The sequence below is a fragment of the Peromyscus eremicus genome, chromosome 15 (genome assembly GCF_949786415.1).
Source record: "Peromyscus eremicus chromosome 15, PerEre_H2_v1, whole genome shotgun sequence".
Classification (NCBI taxonomy): Eukaryota; Metazoa; Chordata; class Mammalia; order Rodentia; family Cricetidae; genus Peromyscus; species Peromyscus eremicus.
In genome coordinates, this window is record NC_081431.1 from 29,880,199 (window position 1) to 29,898,231 (window position 18,033).

The 18,033-nt window shown below is 44.9% G+C and overlaps 1 protein-coding gene across 1 annotated transcript in view; it reads right to left on the minus strand.

Moving 5' to 3' along the window:
- Nucleotides 1-17,228, minus strand: part of Dpt (dermatopontin) — a 28,298-nt gene extending 11,070 nt beyond the window's left edge. Inside the window, exons 1-2 of the mRNA XM_059280369.1 lie at nucleotides 16,840-17,228; nucleotides 6,166-6,291 (exon numbers count right to left, since the gene is read on the minus strand). Of these exons, the coding sequence (XP_059136352.1) occupies nucleotides 6,166-6,291; nucleotides 16,840-17,144 (431 nt within the window). The 5' untranslated portion in view covers nucleotides 17,145-17,228. The remainder of the gene's footprint in view (nucleotides 1-6,165; nucleotides 6,292-16,839) is intronic.
- Between the last annotated feature and the right edge of the window lie 805 nt (nucleotides 17,229-18,033).

The following is an 18,033-nucleotide window of genomic DNA, read 5'->3' on the forward strand; positions in this document are numbered from 1 at the left end:
AAAGGCAACGTAAAGGTCATTTAAACGTGTGACCTTGTCCAAAGAGATCACTCAACAAACCTATTGGACAGCCAGAGTTCCAGAGAAGAATCATTTAAAGAAAAAAAAAAATTAGTTGCTCAGTTCAAAACCCTCCATTCCCAGGCTGCATAGTCCCCACCCTGCTGACAGACTGGCTGGGATGTGACCTGCAGCAGCTGGAGCCGCTTGAGGACAGGGGATGGATGCAGAAGGTCTCTGAAGGTTTGTGGCTCCTTTGGTGACATGTGGTTGTTGTTTGCAGACCATTGGACTATGAATTTGGATTCTTCTATCTAAATAAATATGTGTTCCATTTATATATTCAACCAGTCCAGTGGGAACCCATTAGTAACGGCATGTCTGCATCTAACAGGAATTCACTTTCTTGCCAGGTTTCACTGATGCTGTGATATCCAAGGAGACACTGCTCAGGCTGAAATCAGAACAGTAACTTGGTTCCCACCAAACAAATAAATCCTGCACGCATCTGGGAGTTGGTGATGATTTTTTTTTCTCTAGTTCATCATGATGATATTTCTGAGTCTCTAAATGTTTGGAAGTGCAGAGATGACAGCCATTCACTTGACAAACTTCACATGTATGCTGTAGAGAGCTTTTTAAAGTCGAAGCTGGTTGTAGTGGAGCATGCCTGTGATCCCAGAGCTCTCAGGACATTGAGGCTGGAAACGTCTACTGAACATTTGAGGAAATCTTTTTTTTTTTTTTTTTTTTTTTTTTTGGTTATTCGAGACAGGGTTTCTCTGTGTAACTTTGGAGCCTGTCCTGGAACTCACTCTGTAGCCCAGGCTGGCCTCGAACTCACAGAGATCTGCCTCCAAGTGCTGAGATTAAAGGCGTGTACCACCACCGCCCGGCCAAGGAAATCTTGATCTACAAAGTAAGTTCCAGACCAGCCAGGGATACATAGAGCATGGGTCAAATAAGCACACAGGGACTGGAGAGAGATGTCTCAGGGACTCCAAGTACCCACTGTTCTTGAAGATGACCAGAGTTCAATTCCAAGAGCCCACACAGGATGGCTTACAGCCTCCTAGAACTCCAGATCTGAGGGAGCTAATGGTCTCTGAATTCCATGAGTGCCTGGACACTCACGTGCACAAGCACAGGCACACACAAGCACACACACAAACACACACACAAACACACACACAAGCACACACACACACACACGAAATGAATTAAGTCTTTAAAACAAACAACAATGGAAACAAAGTAGGAGGAAAGGTCCATTCCTTCATGTGTCTAGTTCTGCCATTTAATTCAAGTCAGTGAAAGTGATGTAAGAGCAGTTTTCAGATGCAGGGATCACCAGCATTTCACTGCAGGGTGATAGAGCACAGTTGTCAATTCACTGTGCAGGGCTGTTAAAAGGATCAAGCAGAATACTGAGTGCAAAGAAAGGTTTTTGTCAACTATTAAAAAGTCACTCTGTCAACGTTGGTGGCACTGTGATTACTGCTCTTCAGGGCTTGCAGCATGCAGCTAGTCTTTTGACAGCTTTTGTATTAAGGGCCAGGCAGTACACTGAGGTGCTGAAGGAGTGAGAATTTATGACCTTGGGGCTTCCTTCAATGTAGAAAGGTATAATATAACACCATGACTCAGACAATTTAAAGATCCCACGGAAGCGTCTAGACACCCTTGGAACAGTGAGTCATAGGCTGTGTTCTATGGCGTTTAGTGCACGCTCATCCACCACTGCTCTGAGGTCTCCTTGGGAAGTGTACCACTTCCATAGGCCACTTTATGAACTCCCAGGTCTGACACTGTGCTGTCTGAGGTAGAGTCAATCGGGTTGAAGCACTCATTTGTGGAGTCGGCATCAGAACTGGCTTGTGATGTTGTTCTCTTTACCCTGTGATTCTGACCAGTGGTGATATATCTGGACCTGGGGCGGGGTGAGGGAGAATGAGGGGTTGGGGGTCAGGAGCGCAGGCTGCATGATCACTGAAGACCAAGGCTTGAGGGTAAATTTTATGAAACCTGAATGTTTCTGTCAATTCAAGCAAAGTTGCTCTTCTCATTTTGACCATTGTTAATTAACCAAGGCTCTCTGTTCCTATACATACCTTTCCATAGCCATTAAATTCTTAGAATTATAAGTGATGGGCTGCATCTAAGGAGAATTTGGGGAGTCATTTCTAAAGAGAAAAATGGGCGTGTAATATTTGTGGGGCAGCCACAAATGACACGGTAGTCTGGGGCATCATTAGATCAACAGTGGAAATCGGTACACAAAGATTTCTCTTTATCAGGCCTTGGCACCCAAGCAAACAAGGTGAGCTTCAAGCATCAGTGCTCAGCGTGTGGACACACAATACAGAAGTCCTGAGAAGACTGGGGTTAGGGGAGCTTTATATGCCTTCTCCTTTGTCCCAGTCCTCTCTCTATCCATCCTCAACCTCTGCTGTCAGTCCGATTTTCTAAAGCCCATGAAGCTCAAGCAGTTATCTGCCTGATGGCTGGAAGCCTTGGGCCCTCAGCCCATTGTTCCCTGTTGTTCTGTTTGTCCAGGACCCCAGGCAGCAGCTGTGACCGTCTGGCCCCAGACACTTCAGGCTCACTCATTCCTCCTGGCAGAGACCCCAGGCTCTCACTGTGATGGAAAACGTGGCTAGCTCAGATCACTCTTCTTCCTCCTGGGGAAGAGTGACTCAGTGCACCCCTGTTCCTCCTCTCCATATCCAACTCCTTTCGTATGTTCTGTTTTCTGCAAGGGACACTGGGCCTTGCTGGGTGTTTCTGGATAGGGTCTGCTCTTGAAAGGCCTATTAGATGGCCTCTCCTGCAGTTGGGAAATTGGAGGGGACTCTGCTTTAACAGGCCAGGTTTGTGTAATCATAGCCAGTGCAATAACAGGGTCCTGTGATCTCCTTTAACCCTCTCACTATATATAAAACCAGGAAGTAGGCTGAAGTCTTCATTAATTGAGCAAATGTGAGTGTCAGCTGTGCACCTGACATCATGAAAAGGCTTCGGGACCCGAGGAGAGACATCGGCCAGTTAAACGGCTCACCGCACGAGCATGAGGACCTGAGTTTGATCTCCACCACCCATGTCAAAATCTGAGCATAGTGGCTCACACCAGTGACCCCAGAACTGGACAGTCTGAGATAGGAGGACACCTGTGGCCCACTGGTCAGCCAGTCTAGACTAAACACGGCAAGACCCAAGTCCCAGGGAGAGACTCTCTCAGACAACAAGGTGATATCTCCTTAGGAGCTATATATCCCAGGTAGATATTTAGCATCCACACACATGTGCACATGCATCTGAACACATGTTCATTTACACACAGACAAACACACACATAGAAAAATATGTAAGGGACTGGAGAGATGGCTGAATGGTTAAAAGCACTGACTGCTCTTCCAGAGGACCTGGGTTCAATTCCCAGCTCCCACATGGCAACTCACAACTGTCTATAAATCCACTTCCAAAGAATCTGACACCCTCACACGGACATGCATGCAGGCAAAACACCAATGTACATAAAATACAAATGAATAAATAAGAAAGAAAATCACGTAAAAATTCTTTTTAAAGGCTTTGCATGCATTAGTACAAAGATCTCCATGAGCACAGAGTTTGTACTGCAGAAGCATGAGCACAGAGTTTGTACTGCAGAAGCGTGAGAGTGGGCTAAAGATTAAAAAAAAAATCTACTTAAGTTAAAAACAACAACAACAACCTATTTTCTGAAAAAAAAAACCAAAAAACTACCTTCCTCCGCTTGTCTTCCAGAACCACTTAACTGCACACCCAGTTGACAGGTATTAAGAAACCACTTATGACTGGGAATATGGCACCGTCCTGGAACACCTGCTTTGAATGCTGGATCCCCAGCACTGTAAGAAAACAAGAAACTTCTGCCCAAGGCTCAATATCTCTCTCTCTCTCTCTCTCTCTCTCTCTCTCTCTCTCTCTCTCTCTCTCTCCCCCCCCCTCCCCCTCTCTGTCTCTGTCCCTCTCCCTCTCTCTCTCTTTCTCATACACACACGCACACACACACACACACACACACACACACACACGAGAGAGAGAGAGAGAGAGAGAGAGAGAGAGAGAGAGAGAGAGAGAGAGAAAGACAGAGACAGAGAGAGAGAGAGATAGATACAGAGACAGAGACAGAGAGATACACAAAGAGAGACTAAGATCCAAGCACTCTGTTAGACAGACGCTAGATACAAAGATCAACAAAGATCAATGTTTTTTCTTATACCAGGTACTCAAGGTCTAGGTAGAGAGAGGCATCCATACATAATAGAATGTAATAGTATGCTGTCCCAGAGACATCTGTGAAGAGTCAGGGCTGCCTACATCTGAGCCTCCAGCTGCCTGAGGATGCCTACCCTCTCAACCACACACTGCAAACACTCATCTGGGCCAACACTTCAAACACCCCTCGGGCCACACACTGACACTATCTGTGATGTATTCCTTCGGAGGTTGAGAAAATAAAAATCTTGCTAATGTGGTAAATGCATCACTAGGCTGATGACTATTTTTGCTTGCTCATTTAGATACATCATTCACCTTTTAACTGGCTTTGAATGCCTTGCCACAAAGGATACTTATTGCAATGTTGGAAGAGCCATTCTCTTGGCAGATAGGAAGGGAGAATTGGTTCATCCCTACTCCCCCTCGCTGCTTTAGAACCTGAGTTCTCTTTGCAGACTGGTATCTGGATTGCCCTTTGGCTCCCACACCTCTGGAGTGATTACAGTGTGAGGACCCACCACAGCTTCACAGATCTCTCAGTGCTTTGAATTTCAACCCGCATTTCAGGGGTTCTGAGAAACATGCCCATGTTGGGGAGTTTGAAGACTCCTGGCATTCTTCATACACTTTTGCATAAACTGGGTAAGTAGGTTTTCCTTCCAGATCGCAAACTGTCGTTTTCATCAGCTTTTGGAAACACAGTAAATAAACATTGCCATCATTTTCAATGGTGCATTGAGGTTTTCAGAAGAGTAACAGTGACCTTCCAAGGACAGAGCAGTTAAGAGTGGGGAGCACAGGAAAGAGACTGCAGTGAAAAGTAGCATGGAGGCTGCAACCAAAGATTCCCCTTGCCTTTCCCAGCATTCCTTGGGCCCAGTATAACATACAGATCTTTAGTCTTCAATTCTGGATCTGCCTGGCTGAATCAGCAGCCTTTGGCATGCCTGCTTACCTGCTGTGGTAGGGTAAGAAGTGCTTTACCGAAGGAATTTAGTGGAGCTAGAGATTTCTGCTCCGTCATGCAGCTTCAGACATTGGCCAACTTTGAGCTGCTAATTTACTGTCTTTAGTTCAAGAAGAAAAGTGCTAAGATTTTGGAGTTGAGGGTCTCTAGAGACATCGTGCACATCTGGGGCATCTGTGGAGTAACCCTGTGATCACAGAGAACAAACAAAACCCAAAAGGCTGTCCTTCCAAGCATCAGACTAGAGAGAGACAAATCACATGAGTGAGGCAAGCTTCCAATGTTGAAGGTTTAAACACCTGGATTGCTTGCGGACCAAAGAATCTGGGCTAAGCTGTGTTGCTAACACCGGGTTGAGTTATCAGGGTAAGCAAATATGTATGGACTCTCATAGGCAATTGGAAGCAAAGTCAGGAAGCACTTGGCTTCGGCCCAGGGAGAGATAAGCAAATAGGATATCATAGGCTGTGTCTGTCAGGTGACTCAGGAAACACCAGCCTCACTTTGTTGTTGCTCATTTTGTTGTTTTGCTTTCTGTCTCTAACTCTCTATCACACTGTGACCCAGGAGAGACTTGGTTACTCCTGGAGGTGCTGCAGGAATATGGCTCCCAAACAGACTTGGCTGTGAGGTGACGTCAGCATGGAAGAAGGAAAAGGTACGGGCAGGAGTCAGTAGCCTTCAGCTGCTGGGTGATATTGGCCAGCCACTACCTTCCTGCATTTTTCTGTTTCTTTCTTATGGCAACATTGGTCTGGATAACCTGTAGGGTTCCTGTATGATAAGTCTTCCTCAGCCATTCATTCTCTTATATACTCTAGCTGCTGTTTATCAAGCTGGTTTGTGACATCTTGGGCTTACTTGAAGGACCAGAACATCATAGGCTCCCACATCCCCAGGAGCTATAAGGAATGAGGTTTAGTTCCCAGACTCACCAGCAGGAATACGGACATCTCTTGCTGTAGCGACAGCAGTAAAATTGCCACTCCCGGTCCAGCACTGACTCGAAGTAGCGGCTCTGGAAGCCGGCCACCAGTCCATTGTTGGAGCAAGTCTGGTACCTGAAGAGAAGACAGCGTCAGGGCACTGATAGATGCAGACCCCTTCCTCAGACCCTCCTGACACAGTCACACACTCTCTCACTTATCCACATCCCTACAAGTTATTCCGTTTGATGCAAAGGATAGATGTTGTATGGTAGAAATTACCTGATCACTGTTAAGGCTCAAATGAGTCAGTACATTTCAGTGGAAGGATGTTTGGGAGACCCTGTTCCTGATGCCTTTCCATAAATGTATGGTTAGATGAAAGGATATTTATGAATTCTACAGTTGAGGATGCTATAAGTCATTTTACTTGAATTTAAACTGGAAAGCTCACAAAGAACTATGGTGAATGTTGAACTTCAAATAAACATTTCACTGTCCTCCCTACAACAGCACATGGTGTTGATAGATCCAGGGGCTGTCCAGGGGAACCTAATGGGATGTCTAGGATCATAGTTAGCATTCTCGCTGCATATCCAGGAATCTTTCTACCCACCTCCTAAGTGGGTCTCTGAATTCCACCCCTAGGACCTACAGATGGGCCAGGGACATGGAAAAACTCCCCACAGAATATCCACAGACCAACTGAGTTCAAACTCCCTCCAAGGGCCCCTTTCCTGTCCTGTCAGTCCTGATTCCTCCAGTGAGGCAAGTCCTCCACTCTGGTCCTTAGTTGGAGGGAAGTTTCACTTTCATCTGCCTGTGTTCCTGTCTTGGAACCAACCCTTTCATCTTTAAGGCATCCCCCTAAGTGAGAAACAGTGAAGGGTGGCGCTTCCTCCTCTGTCCCATCTCCGCGCCTCTTCCCACCCTTTCTCTTCATCACACACCACCGGAAGGTTTGGCACTTTCTGCTGGCATGGTGAGCATGTTTTCTTCCTGGCTGCAGAGCTTCCTCACCTTAGGCAAAACATGATCCTTTGTAAGTTTCCCCATGCTGTTTTCTGTTGTTATAACTGATGAACAGAGGAAGAGTGTTGTTTTGTTTAGTTCACGATTCTGAGGGTGGGAAAGTCCTAGAATTTCTTATTGCCATGGTGCTGGCATCTGTTGAGGACCTGTTTACCGCACCATAACATGGTGAAGGGCATCACAGGTCAAGACAGAGCAATGTGCCAGTTTGGCTCTTTCTTCCCCTGCTTATGGAACAACTAATTCCATCATGGGATTTTTCTCTATTTCCTATTATCTTTCAAAAGACATACTTCCAAATGTCATCCACACATGAATTCATGGATTAAGCTTACAATATATGAACTTTCGAGAACATATTCAATACAAGACAAGCCCCTCCAAACCAGGTCTTCAGTTATTTCTGTGTCCTTCAGTTTCCTAGGTACCTGGATCATCGATCTATCTCCTGTCATGTAAAACAGGAGGCAGTGGCCGATGGTACATAGTCTGAAGCTTGGCGGATGAACCTTGAAAAGGGGGTAAGGAGTTCCCTGTCCTGACTACTGAGTGAGACCTTGTTGGGGCATCCAGGTGTCATTTTCTTCTTATTGCTGGAAATTAACTCATCCATCTATCCTTTTCATTCATTTATCATTGATGCATGCATTCATGCACATGTATATTTAAATACACATTTTAATCCATTCATCCACTCAACAACTTATTCTTTATTACTATTCTGTTTTAACTCTGTACACTTTGATGAGAAAGGAATTGATAGGTGGGCGGGATGTTTGCTCAATTGTATTCTCAAGAGTGGTAAGAAGTTCGGAGTAGAGAACTCGGCTGTATGAGATCAATAGTGAAATCCAATATGTAAATTGAGAGTAATGACTCTTAATTATCAACCCTTTTCTACCTCAAAAGTATTGCCACTTGGGCCTTTCATATTTTACATGGACTACTACTGTCAAAGTATGATGGAAAAGTAACGTTGTGTGTCTTCTAGGTGGGTCTAACCATCTCAGTTCCACATCAGTATGGGTATGAGGAAACCAGTATAAGCTCTAAGAGTCATTGGCAAACCCCAAGGCCTTCAAAGGGAGAAGGCACAGCACACTGGTGCTCTATGTGACTTCCTGTTTTGTCATCATTAAGCAAACGCCTTCCTCCAAAGCAGAGCCTTTTACTGCCCATCTGGGATGTAGTTTTACCCACCATTGTGTTTTGTGTACTCAGATCCCTACAAGGAAAAGAGTTCCCACAGTGGTAGGTTCCCTTAAAGAAAATGAGTGTAGGGAGATAAGCCGACTGTCTCAGGAAGGCCCAGTTCTGAAGGCAATCCGAGTCTCCCAAGTTCTCCTCTGGCCCTCTGCTGACAGCCAGCCTCATGGCCTTGTGAGAAGAGTGCTGTCACTTTCCCATGCCACCTCGGATCATGCTTCCCTGTGAAGAGTAGTTGCGCCCTACATGCTTCCAGCCCCCAGAACATTTGGAGAAAGGTAACCAAATAACAGCGCTCCTCCCCAACTTCAGCTAGATCGCCTTCATAGTTTGGTAGTACAAGCCTGTTGAGAATTTGGTGGTGTGGAATTGTTCCTTCCAGACCTGGACCTTAGTTGGGGTATATATTCACAATGTGAAGATGGGCATGGCAGAGTGATTATGATCAGAGGCGATGCTTCTGGACTGGTGTTCCATTGTTAGCTGAGTCATCTAGATCAGTTGTCAAGCCATCTAATGACCTAGTTTTTCCCTCTGTAAAGTGAGCATAATAATAGCTTATACTTGTATTCCTCTGAAAACCAAATAAGACAATGCATAGAAAATTCTGAGGATGCTGGTGTTTGGAAGCTTATAAATCATTTACTGTTGCTATTCTTTGATGTAGTCTACACAGCAAGTAGGAATCTACTTTGTGAGAGTAGCTCCCTTGTTGAATGTCCATAAAGCATCATACACATTTTCTGAGCTGTTGTGCCCCTAGGATGAAGCTCACTGAGATTGGAAGCTTTGGTCACTCTGTACAGAGATGTCCTATTATCTCTTATCACCCAAGTAGATAATGCAGTCCTTGTGGGAAAAGGTCACTTAATCTTTATTTTGTATTCCTCGTAATGTCTGAGGCTTGTCCAGTAAATGTTTGATAGTAGAATGAATGAACACATGACTGACCGGCTGTCTCCTGATATCAGAGGCAGACTTAACTCCTAAGGGGTTATCATTTGAGTCTTTGAAAGGCTCTGGAACTCCCTCTAACTTGTTCCTGTGGAAACTGAAGCAATGGTTCATTTTCCTGTTTTTATCTTGTTTCAGGGGCAGCCTTGTTGGAGGATGAAGGTACAAAACGAGTATCAGCTTATGCAATTCTCTCATGCACTGTTTACACCCTCAGTCACCTTTTCAATAGCTTCTCGTGAAACAAAGTTCCTGCGAACATCAGGCACAGCTGCAGAATTGCAGGCCCAGGTACAAGGCTGGTGAGAAGAGGTGAAGGCAACTGACAAGGCTGAGGGAGGGAGCTGGAAGGTTCTGGATTGTTCAACGTATTCCAATTCAACCAAGAAAAGGAAACAGTGGTACAATGACACGGAAAGCCTCTGGTGTGCTTCACAGCACAGGCTTATCACTTCTGAACGGTCTGCAGAATAGAGCGTCTGCTCCAAGGCTCTAGCTTTCCTGCTAAGTTGCGCATTGACCCCAAGTCCTCAGCAGATTCCAAGGAAACGTTCCCCTGGCACAGGAGGGCCTGATGCCCTCCTACAGAGACTCTCCTCCCACTCTTTCCCACTGTCTCTTTGAGAATCAGTTTCAGCTTCAAAAACAAGAGTAATATCAGTTCCGCTCTGCCCAAGACTGGGAGTTTTCTGGAAAGGAAGCCATAAGGCTATGACTCTTTCTGTGACAATAACATTTACAGGTGTGTTTGGAGGAAAATGGCCTTTCTGGAAATAATTTATCTCAAGGCCATCACCCTAGCAGCAAAGAAAATTTTGCCTTGTGTCTACAAGGGTAACACAGAAATAACGAGGATGTGGGAGGACCTGTCCTGAGGAATCTACAGGTGGGAAGTCTCTTCCCCGCCTTGACCTGAGCATGCTCTATGGAACCTCATTACATCACAGTGAGGACACAGTCAAGTGGTGTCTGAAGGAACACGGCCAAGCTAGTAACCAACTGAAAAGGACCTACATCTTGGGCTTGTTTTATACTGAAATTTTCAGGCATGCTCCATTCCAGCAAGTACAAAACAAACAAACGCAGCAGTTACATCGTCTGTTCCTGTCAGTGCCTCAGCTGGACTTGCTGTTTTTATATGTGAGCTTCATCCATTCTGGGATGGTCAGAGAGGAAGAAGAGTGGGAGTCAGAGGTGGGAGGGGGAGGGAGGAGGGGAGGGAGGGGAAGGGAGGAGCACAACTTTTCTGTTCTTCCCTTTGCTTTTTAGATGCTCTGTGGAGTTTTAGTTTTCTTCCTCCAATCTCTGGTAGCCCCTGTTCAAATGTGTAGTAAACCCAAGATCCCAGGGAATTGAAGATGAGATTGAGTTGGACATAGAAGGGGAGGCCACAGTATCATGTCCGTCAGTGGTGCTCACAAAGCTTTTAAATCAATTAGTCTGGTTGTATCGGTCTCATCCCACTTCATCAACACACACGTATTTTAAGGGCTGTTAGCGGTCTCCAGCCTCATGGTTGGAAGGGACTAAGAACAGTAGACACAGTGGCCAACTCCCTGCACTGTAGGGACCATGTGATGCAGCCTTCTCAACTTTTCCAAATTTCTTTCCATTCCTTAAAGTGGATAATTATAACATAGACACAAGCTTTAGATTTTAATTCTGTTTTTTTCCTGGAATGATTCTTTGGTTACCATTAGCCGTTTAAAGCACAGTTCACAGAATTTTCAATCTTTCAAAAAGTAGACATTAAAGTCTGCTCTGTATACAGTCTGGTCTCCTTCTTAGGGTACTGGTATTGACAGACAGATGCTCTGATGGTGGAGACAGTGTGAACAGGAAGCAGAGTGGGACAAAGGACAAAAGAGCAGAGAAAGGGGAGACTGGGCAGGGTGGCAAGGTCGTGACCTGGGAAAGTAATGTCAAGGCAATGGGTAGGGATAAAATTTAGGGGGCTGGAGAGATGGCTCTACAGTTAAGAGCACTGACAGCTCTTCCAGAGGAGCTGGATTCAATTCCCAGAACTTACAACTGTTTGCCACTTCATACATGCAGGCAAAATACCCATCAATGCACATAAAAAATAAAAATAAATCAATTAGTTAAAAAACTTAGGTGGAGGGTAAGGCTGACTAATCTAAAAAACTTTGACTTTCTGTATTTTCTTAACTTACAATCCTTGGGGCCTCCTTGAGGAATAGTTAGAGCTGAATTCCCTCAAGGAGACATGCAACCAGCCTCTGAGAGTGAATACCAGAGAGTAAGAAGCAATTTGAGCCTCCATTCCCTAGTAAGTCTTACACTTCCAATTCAGATGGATGTTTTCCTTCCTTGTGATGTATTGATGCAACCATCACATATTTCATTTAAAATAGTCTTCATCCAGCTGCCTCCCAGTGTGACAATGCAAGCTTTTTGAAGGTAAATAGACTCTATCATCCTGCTGTGATGATGCGGACATGGTCTTTTAAAATAATGCCTAGCTGTATATAGTCTGACCTCTTCCTACTGTTCCTGGATATGAGTTCTGCTGTCTGACTCCATGTTTTAGGCTTGCTAGACTGTCTACTGGGTAGTAAGCAAAAAATGACCTGTCAGAAGGAAAGATCCATTATAGAGTAGGAGTCAGTAGAGAATACTCAAAGGGCCTCTGAAGAGACCCAGCTTATTTCATGAGATGTCCTTCTATCCTGAAAGTTTCTATGCAAGGACAGCAAATGGAATTAACTGTGGGGGCTCATGACCATCAATTACTAGAATACTTTTTAGCCTGTTGGTCTAATGCCCCCTCAATATCTATTAAACTGTGGCGAGTATTCAAGATGCTTAAAGTTGTACATTAATATACACTTCAAAAAGCCATGTGTCCTGCCACTCCAGATTTATAACTTTCCAACTGTGTGTGATTTGTCTCAATGAGCCTCAGTTTCCACTGAATGTTCCCACTACTGTTGTGCATACCAAATAAGATTGGACTGTGAGTGATTCAAGGGCACAGATTTGTATTATTAATCTTTATATTCTCACAGTCTAGCAAATTTTATAATAACAACCACTGAGTGGGCAAATGAATGGGCAAATGGCAAAGGCTATAAGCACCAATAGAACATGAATTAGGGCATGGGCCATCCAACTTTTACTTAGTGTGATGATTTCATTGACTTTTCAGTTGCTTGATCCTGAGCTTTCATTTCTAACCACGGTGTAAGAAGATGGCTCTACATTCTCCTCAAGTCCCTTTCCAGTCTTGGGGTTCTTGGATACTGTTACATTCTGTTTGCATTTGAATTTCCCATTAAGCAAGTAACCAGCCTGAATTGTTGTTTTTCAACTTTTCACTTTGAAATAAGTTTAGATTTAAAGATGACATAAGATTCATGTCTGTCGAACTATGAACCAATAGCTGAGGAGCCCCCAACTAGATCAAGCCCTGTGGATAAGTGAGACAGCTGATTCGCTTAATCTGTTTGGGAGGCATCCAGGCACTGGGACCTGACCTGTCCTCAGTGCATGAGCTGGCTGTTTGGAACCTGGGGCTTATACAGGGACAATTGGCTCAGCCTGGGAGGAGGGGACTGGACCTGCCTGGACTAAATCTACCAGGTTGAACTCAATCCCCAGGGGAGTCTTTGCCCTGGAGAAGATGGAATTGTGGGGTGGGCTGGGGGAAAGGGGGGGGAAGGACAGGGGAATTCGTGGCTGATATGTAAAATTAAATTAAATTATAAAATTAAAAAAAATTTAAAAAATCAAAAGAGAGAAAAAAAGATTCACGTCTGTCCTTCACCCAGCTTCTCCCACTGCTACCTCTAATAACCCTAAATTCTAGAAATTATTATGGTTTCATCCGTTTTCCCACTAACGTCCTTTTATTGGCCTAAGATTCAAGCCATGATATTATGTAACATTTAGTTCTTATGCCTTTGAAACAAAGAGTTTACTATGAACTCTTTTAGTTTGCTGAAACAAAATTATGGGAAAATATAAATCTAACAATGAGTTCATCCTGTGGTAACAATGTGTGTCAACAATGCTCCATACATGTTTCAGAGATTCTTGGGGAACCATAAAAGACCACCCTGCATGTTGGTGGATACAGTAAGCCAAAATGAAATGCTGGACACTGTCCTATAAATTTGGAAATACCAGAAATCAAAGACATAAGCAAAACAGTTTTCCCCAGGGGAAAATCTTCATTGAGGGTGGTGGAGATACTGTCTGGGATTCAGGCTGTGAATTCCAGGGATTCAGGATAAGTGCCAACTAGACTGATTTGGTTGTACAGTATATATTTATTGGGGGCCTGCTATGTGCTAGCATTATTCTAGGCACTGGGAACACAGTAGTGAATAAGACAAAGTTCCTAAGTTCACAAAGCTTATATTTAATGAGGGAAACAAATAACAAGGAAGTACAGATCTAGCAGTAAGTATATTTAGAAAACAGAGCATATTGGGGGTATAGAGGATGAAGGACATTGGGTCAAAGGAAGTGAGCACTGTGCGTTTGGAACACTAAGGATCATGAGCTGGGATGATTGCTCTGCTCTGCACAGCACATTGCAGATTGTGGAAAACAAAGATCCTGGCCAATGTGTCTAGTGTTAGACTTGATGATGCTGCCATAGCTCTGTGGGACAGCTGTCCTTTCGTCTCCTTTCTGTTATGTGGATTGTCATTGATTAATTAATTCAAATATTCAGCTCTAATAAAATAGATGCTTTAAAAAAGTCTTTGCAGATTCTCTGAAGCACAGGGAGTAGAAATGGTATAATATACAGGACATTCTTCTTCTACATACAGACTGCACGTAAACCTGGTTTGCCCAAAATGAATTTCATCAAATTCCATATTCACTAAATTTGTATTGACTACCCTTAAATAGGATGCTAAAATGATAGATGCTTGTCTTAGTTGTAGATTATTTTAGAATTTCCTTCTCCTAGAAGCATCATGCCTTTTATTTCTCCCCTCTTCTCTCACTCCCCCTCACTTCCAGAAGGAATTGAATACCTAAGAGACAATACAGCTGAGAGGTGTGAAGAATCCTAGCTCAGAGAACCTGCCACCATGAGACAATTCAGCTTCACACAACTTCCCATTCCAAGCTCCACACAAGACTTGTGTATCCCACAGTATATGCTAACCAAAGTCAGAAGAACCCCCTGAGGACAGACCTGACCCCTCTACCCCTTCCAAGGGAAACATACTCATGGGGGACTAGCTAAGGCCTCCTGGACATCTTAGTGGTGGAAACAGGCACCCTGCTTTAACATGCCGTATTCGAAGCAGTGGCTTTCAGCATAGACACCATGAGTAGCAGGACTCAGCTCTGAAAGCAGCACCCTGTAAAGATGGCTCTCCGTTAGCAAGTTTTCTTCAGCAGATCCTGTGTACTGTCGAGTTTCTGTTTGTCCCTCCTGCCTCTTAAAATAAACCTGAAAGCTAATTTACTTACACAAGACAGCCAAATTGCAGAAAAGTCACCACCAACTCCTCCCCAGAACAGATTAACAGCCTGCAGCCAACAGGGGGTGGGGGTGGGGCGGCATGTAATTGCTCCCCAGCCTGTGAGCAATCTCTTTCCTTCCAAATCTTTCACTGAGACTGGAGTCTGAACACAAAGTCATAATCGTCTAGGAGAAAATGCCTGGGGACTAATTGGTACCAGTTCAGGGGCAGCGGGGTCCTGTGGTGAAGAACCTGTTTCCCACGTTCATGACTTTCTAGCCCTGTGATTGGTGGAGATGGGGAGAAGCAGACAACGGAGTGTGGAAGGAGGAAAGCAAAGATCTTAGATTCCAAACATCGAAAATGTAGAGGAAGAGGAGGGGAAGAGAGGAGTCGCCTGTCAGCTTCACACTAGTCCCCCATAGGCAAAAACAAAACAAAACAAACAAAATCAGTTTTTCTGCTTTCTTTCCTTTTTTCCTTTCCCTTTCTTTTTTTCTTTTGTTTTTGGGGAGCTTTTTGCCTCTCCTCAAATAGTTTGGGAGTTCATGGCAAAGCAGCTGTAAATGGCCCCGTTTCAAACTAGCCAGCATCTGGCTTCTCTCCTCAGCTGGGTGCACACAGGGATCAAGGGACTGTAAACAAGAGCCGGGCACGCTCTGAAGTGAGCAGCTGCTTGGTGGAACCTGTTGGGATCGCAAAGTCTGGGGGTTCATCCTCCAAGGAGGCAGCAGAGAGACAGCTGAAGTGGGGGCCAAGGTCACACTGTTTTCTCATTAGCACCAGAACCCAAACCCCAGCTCTGACTCAGCCCAGGGCTCTCCCGTTAGCGGTTGAGCAATATTCACTGAGCGCTGTTCTTCTGTGGCTCCAACAACGGGGTTAGAAAGAGGGCCCATTACATGATGGTCCCCTGGGGTGGGTGGCTTGGACAGATAGTCGCAACTAGGTCATTTCCACCCTTGAAGCCAGGCAATGAGCCGGGCTGCTAAGGGACCCTGGGGTCTGTCCTCAAGACAAACTTGGTCTCTGAGTCATCTATGTGTCTGAAGGGTTTTGGATCATTAAATCTGTTTGGCGGAGACAGAGAGGATGCATGGGGATGGCCTAACAAAGGCTTCTCAGGCAGCCTCTGCAGTTCCTCCGTCTTCCCCTGTTTGTGTAATTGCTGTCTCCTCAGGCTGGCAGGCCCTCTCCTCAGGTGACACAAACTGACACCTTCCTCACTGAGGCTGGGCTTCTGCTGGGGTCTTGTAGATCCCACCTGCTCCCAAGATGACAAATGAGCTTGAGTGTAGTTCTGGGCCCCAGGCTCTGCTGATGAGAGTCCACCTGGACAAGAGACAGCAGCCTCTTGGGAGAGCACCTCTAAAAACCTTTGGTGAACTATACCCTGGCAACAGAGGCTACTTTAAATCACAGGAGAGGGCAAGAGAAAGGGAGGAGAGGGAGAGAGACACATAGAAAAATCTTAGTACTAAAAATTGACAGCTCCTATTTCCTCAAAACAGCAGAGAGCTATTGGACTTCAACCCCCTCTGCTTCCATTTCTCAGTCTCTTTTACCCAATCACTTGCTCTGAATCAGTCATTTTCAGACTACTGGTGCTGAGGACCCAATTGTTTTCTTTAGACTTCTGGAATAATGTTTATTGGAAAACAGTAAATCATTACAAAATAAAAACACCATTCCAACATCACAGCGATGCTCACTTACTCTAAGTTCCATTAGGAATTTCAATTTTTTGCAGATTGATAAACATTCTACAGACACACACCCAGCCTGCAGGTCCCACTAAGCCTAGAGACAGCCTTTGAAGAAGTAGAACCACAAAGAAGTCCATCTTCCATGGGCATAGCCTGTCCTGGTTTTCACCTTACAATGTCTTCTACCTAGTAGCAGCCTTGCCCATGAAAGCATGCAATAATAGTAAGTTTAGAATATGCCCAGGCTAAGAGCAATGCTAATCCTTGAGGACAAACTTCCCCTTGGAGGACATGAACTGATGTTCCCATCCCAAGTGCACCCGGCTGCTCCTTACCATTCCATGCCAGCCCTATTGATTTCTTCCCACCAGCATTCCGTGGGCTCCCCAAGGCTTTGGGGTGTGGGCATGCAGGCATAGTTCCATTGTCTGTCAGAGCCTTCCTTCTTGCTAAAGATGCTCCTCACGGCTACCACCACTTGCCCGTGGGGACACTGGTAGCTAAAGCCTTGCCGGTTCAGATTCACCCAGCCATCATCACTGTAGTCGTGGTACTGCTGATATGGGTATCCGTAGTCCCCGTACTGGCCCCAGGCTGTGGTTACCAGTGGCAGAAGTACCCACAGAAGAGTGAGGTCCATACTGCCTGGCTTTTGGCAAAAAAAATGTCACCCTAAGTTTTCAGGGCTGACTTTTATACAGCTGCCGCTGACATGTGGCTTCCAGATGTGGGCGAACTGGATCCAACTGCAGTGTGTCATTGCTCAAGCAAAAGCTTTTCCATGCTGAGAAATTGGCCTTGCTTGCGTCCAGCTTGTTTTAAGGTGGAATTCTAGGAATATGCAAGGAACATGTAAATCAAGGAAACTCTCTGGAGAATCACTTCATGGAGAGGATCCGGGACAGCTGCTCCAGCCTGCTGAGAAACACCTAAGAAAGACCTCTCGGCCAGTGGATCCCTTCATCTCCCTACATCCCATCCCTCTGTCCCACTGCCCTCCTCACTAGCAAACCCTATATCCGATCTCCAGCTTAGCCTTCTAGAATCACACAAATATCGAGACAGTGATTTCAAAATATAAATCAGTTAAAACGATAAGTTAAAGGGGTGCAGCCATGTAGATTCCCGCAAACCTAGTTGCCTGGTTTCCTTCACGTTTTTCGTTAAACATCTTTGAATTTGGGGTAGAAGCGGTTGTATCAATTTTCATGTCTACCAGTAGAAGTTCTAACTTGCCAGTAGAAGTACTATTGGTGCACTCAGAGAGCAGCTGGGCATTGTCTCTGTACTTAAGCATCTGCCTGAGCTGCTGGAATCGATCCCTTCAGCTCTAGAATCTGCGCACTGCTCTTCAATACTTAACATAATGGGTTAAATTCAAGTAACATAATACATAATGGGTTAAATTCTAATGAATCTTACTTTTTATCTGTTGGTACTTTTTGCTTTATGTTGACTTTTCGTTGATGTACAGTGTATAAAACAAAGGTCAGCTTTTCAACCGTGTAGTGCATAGTCCTGTAGTCAGC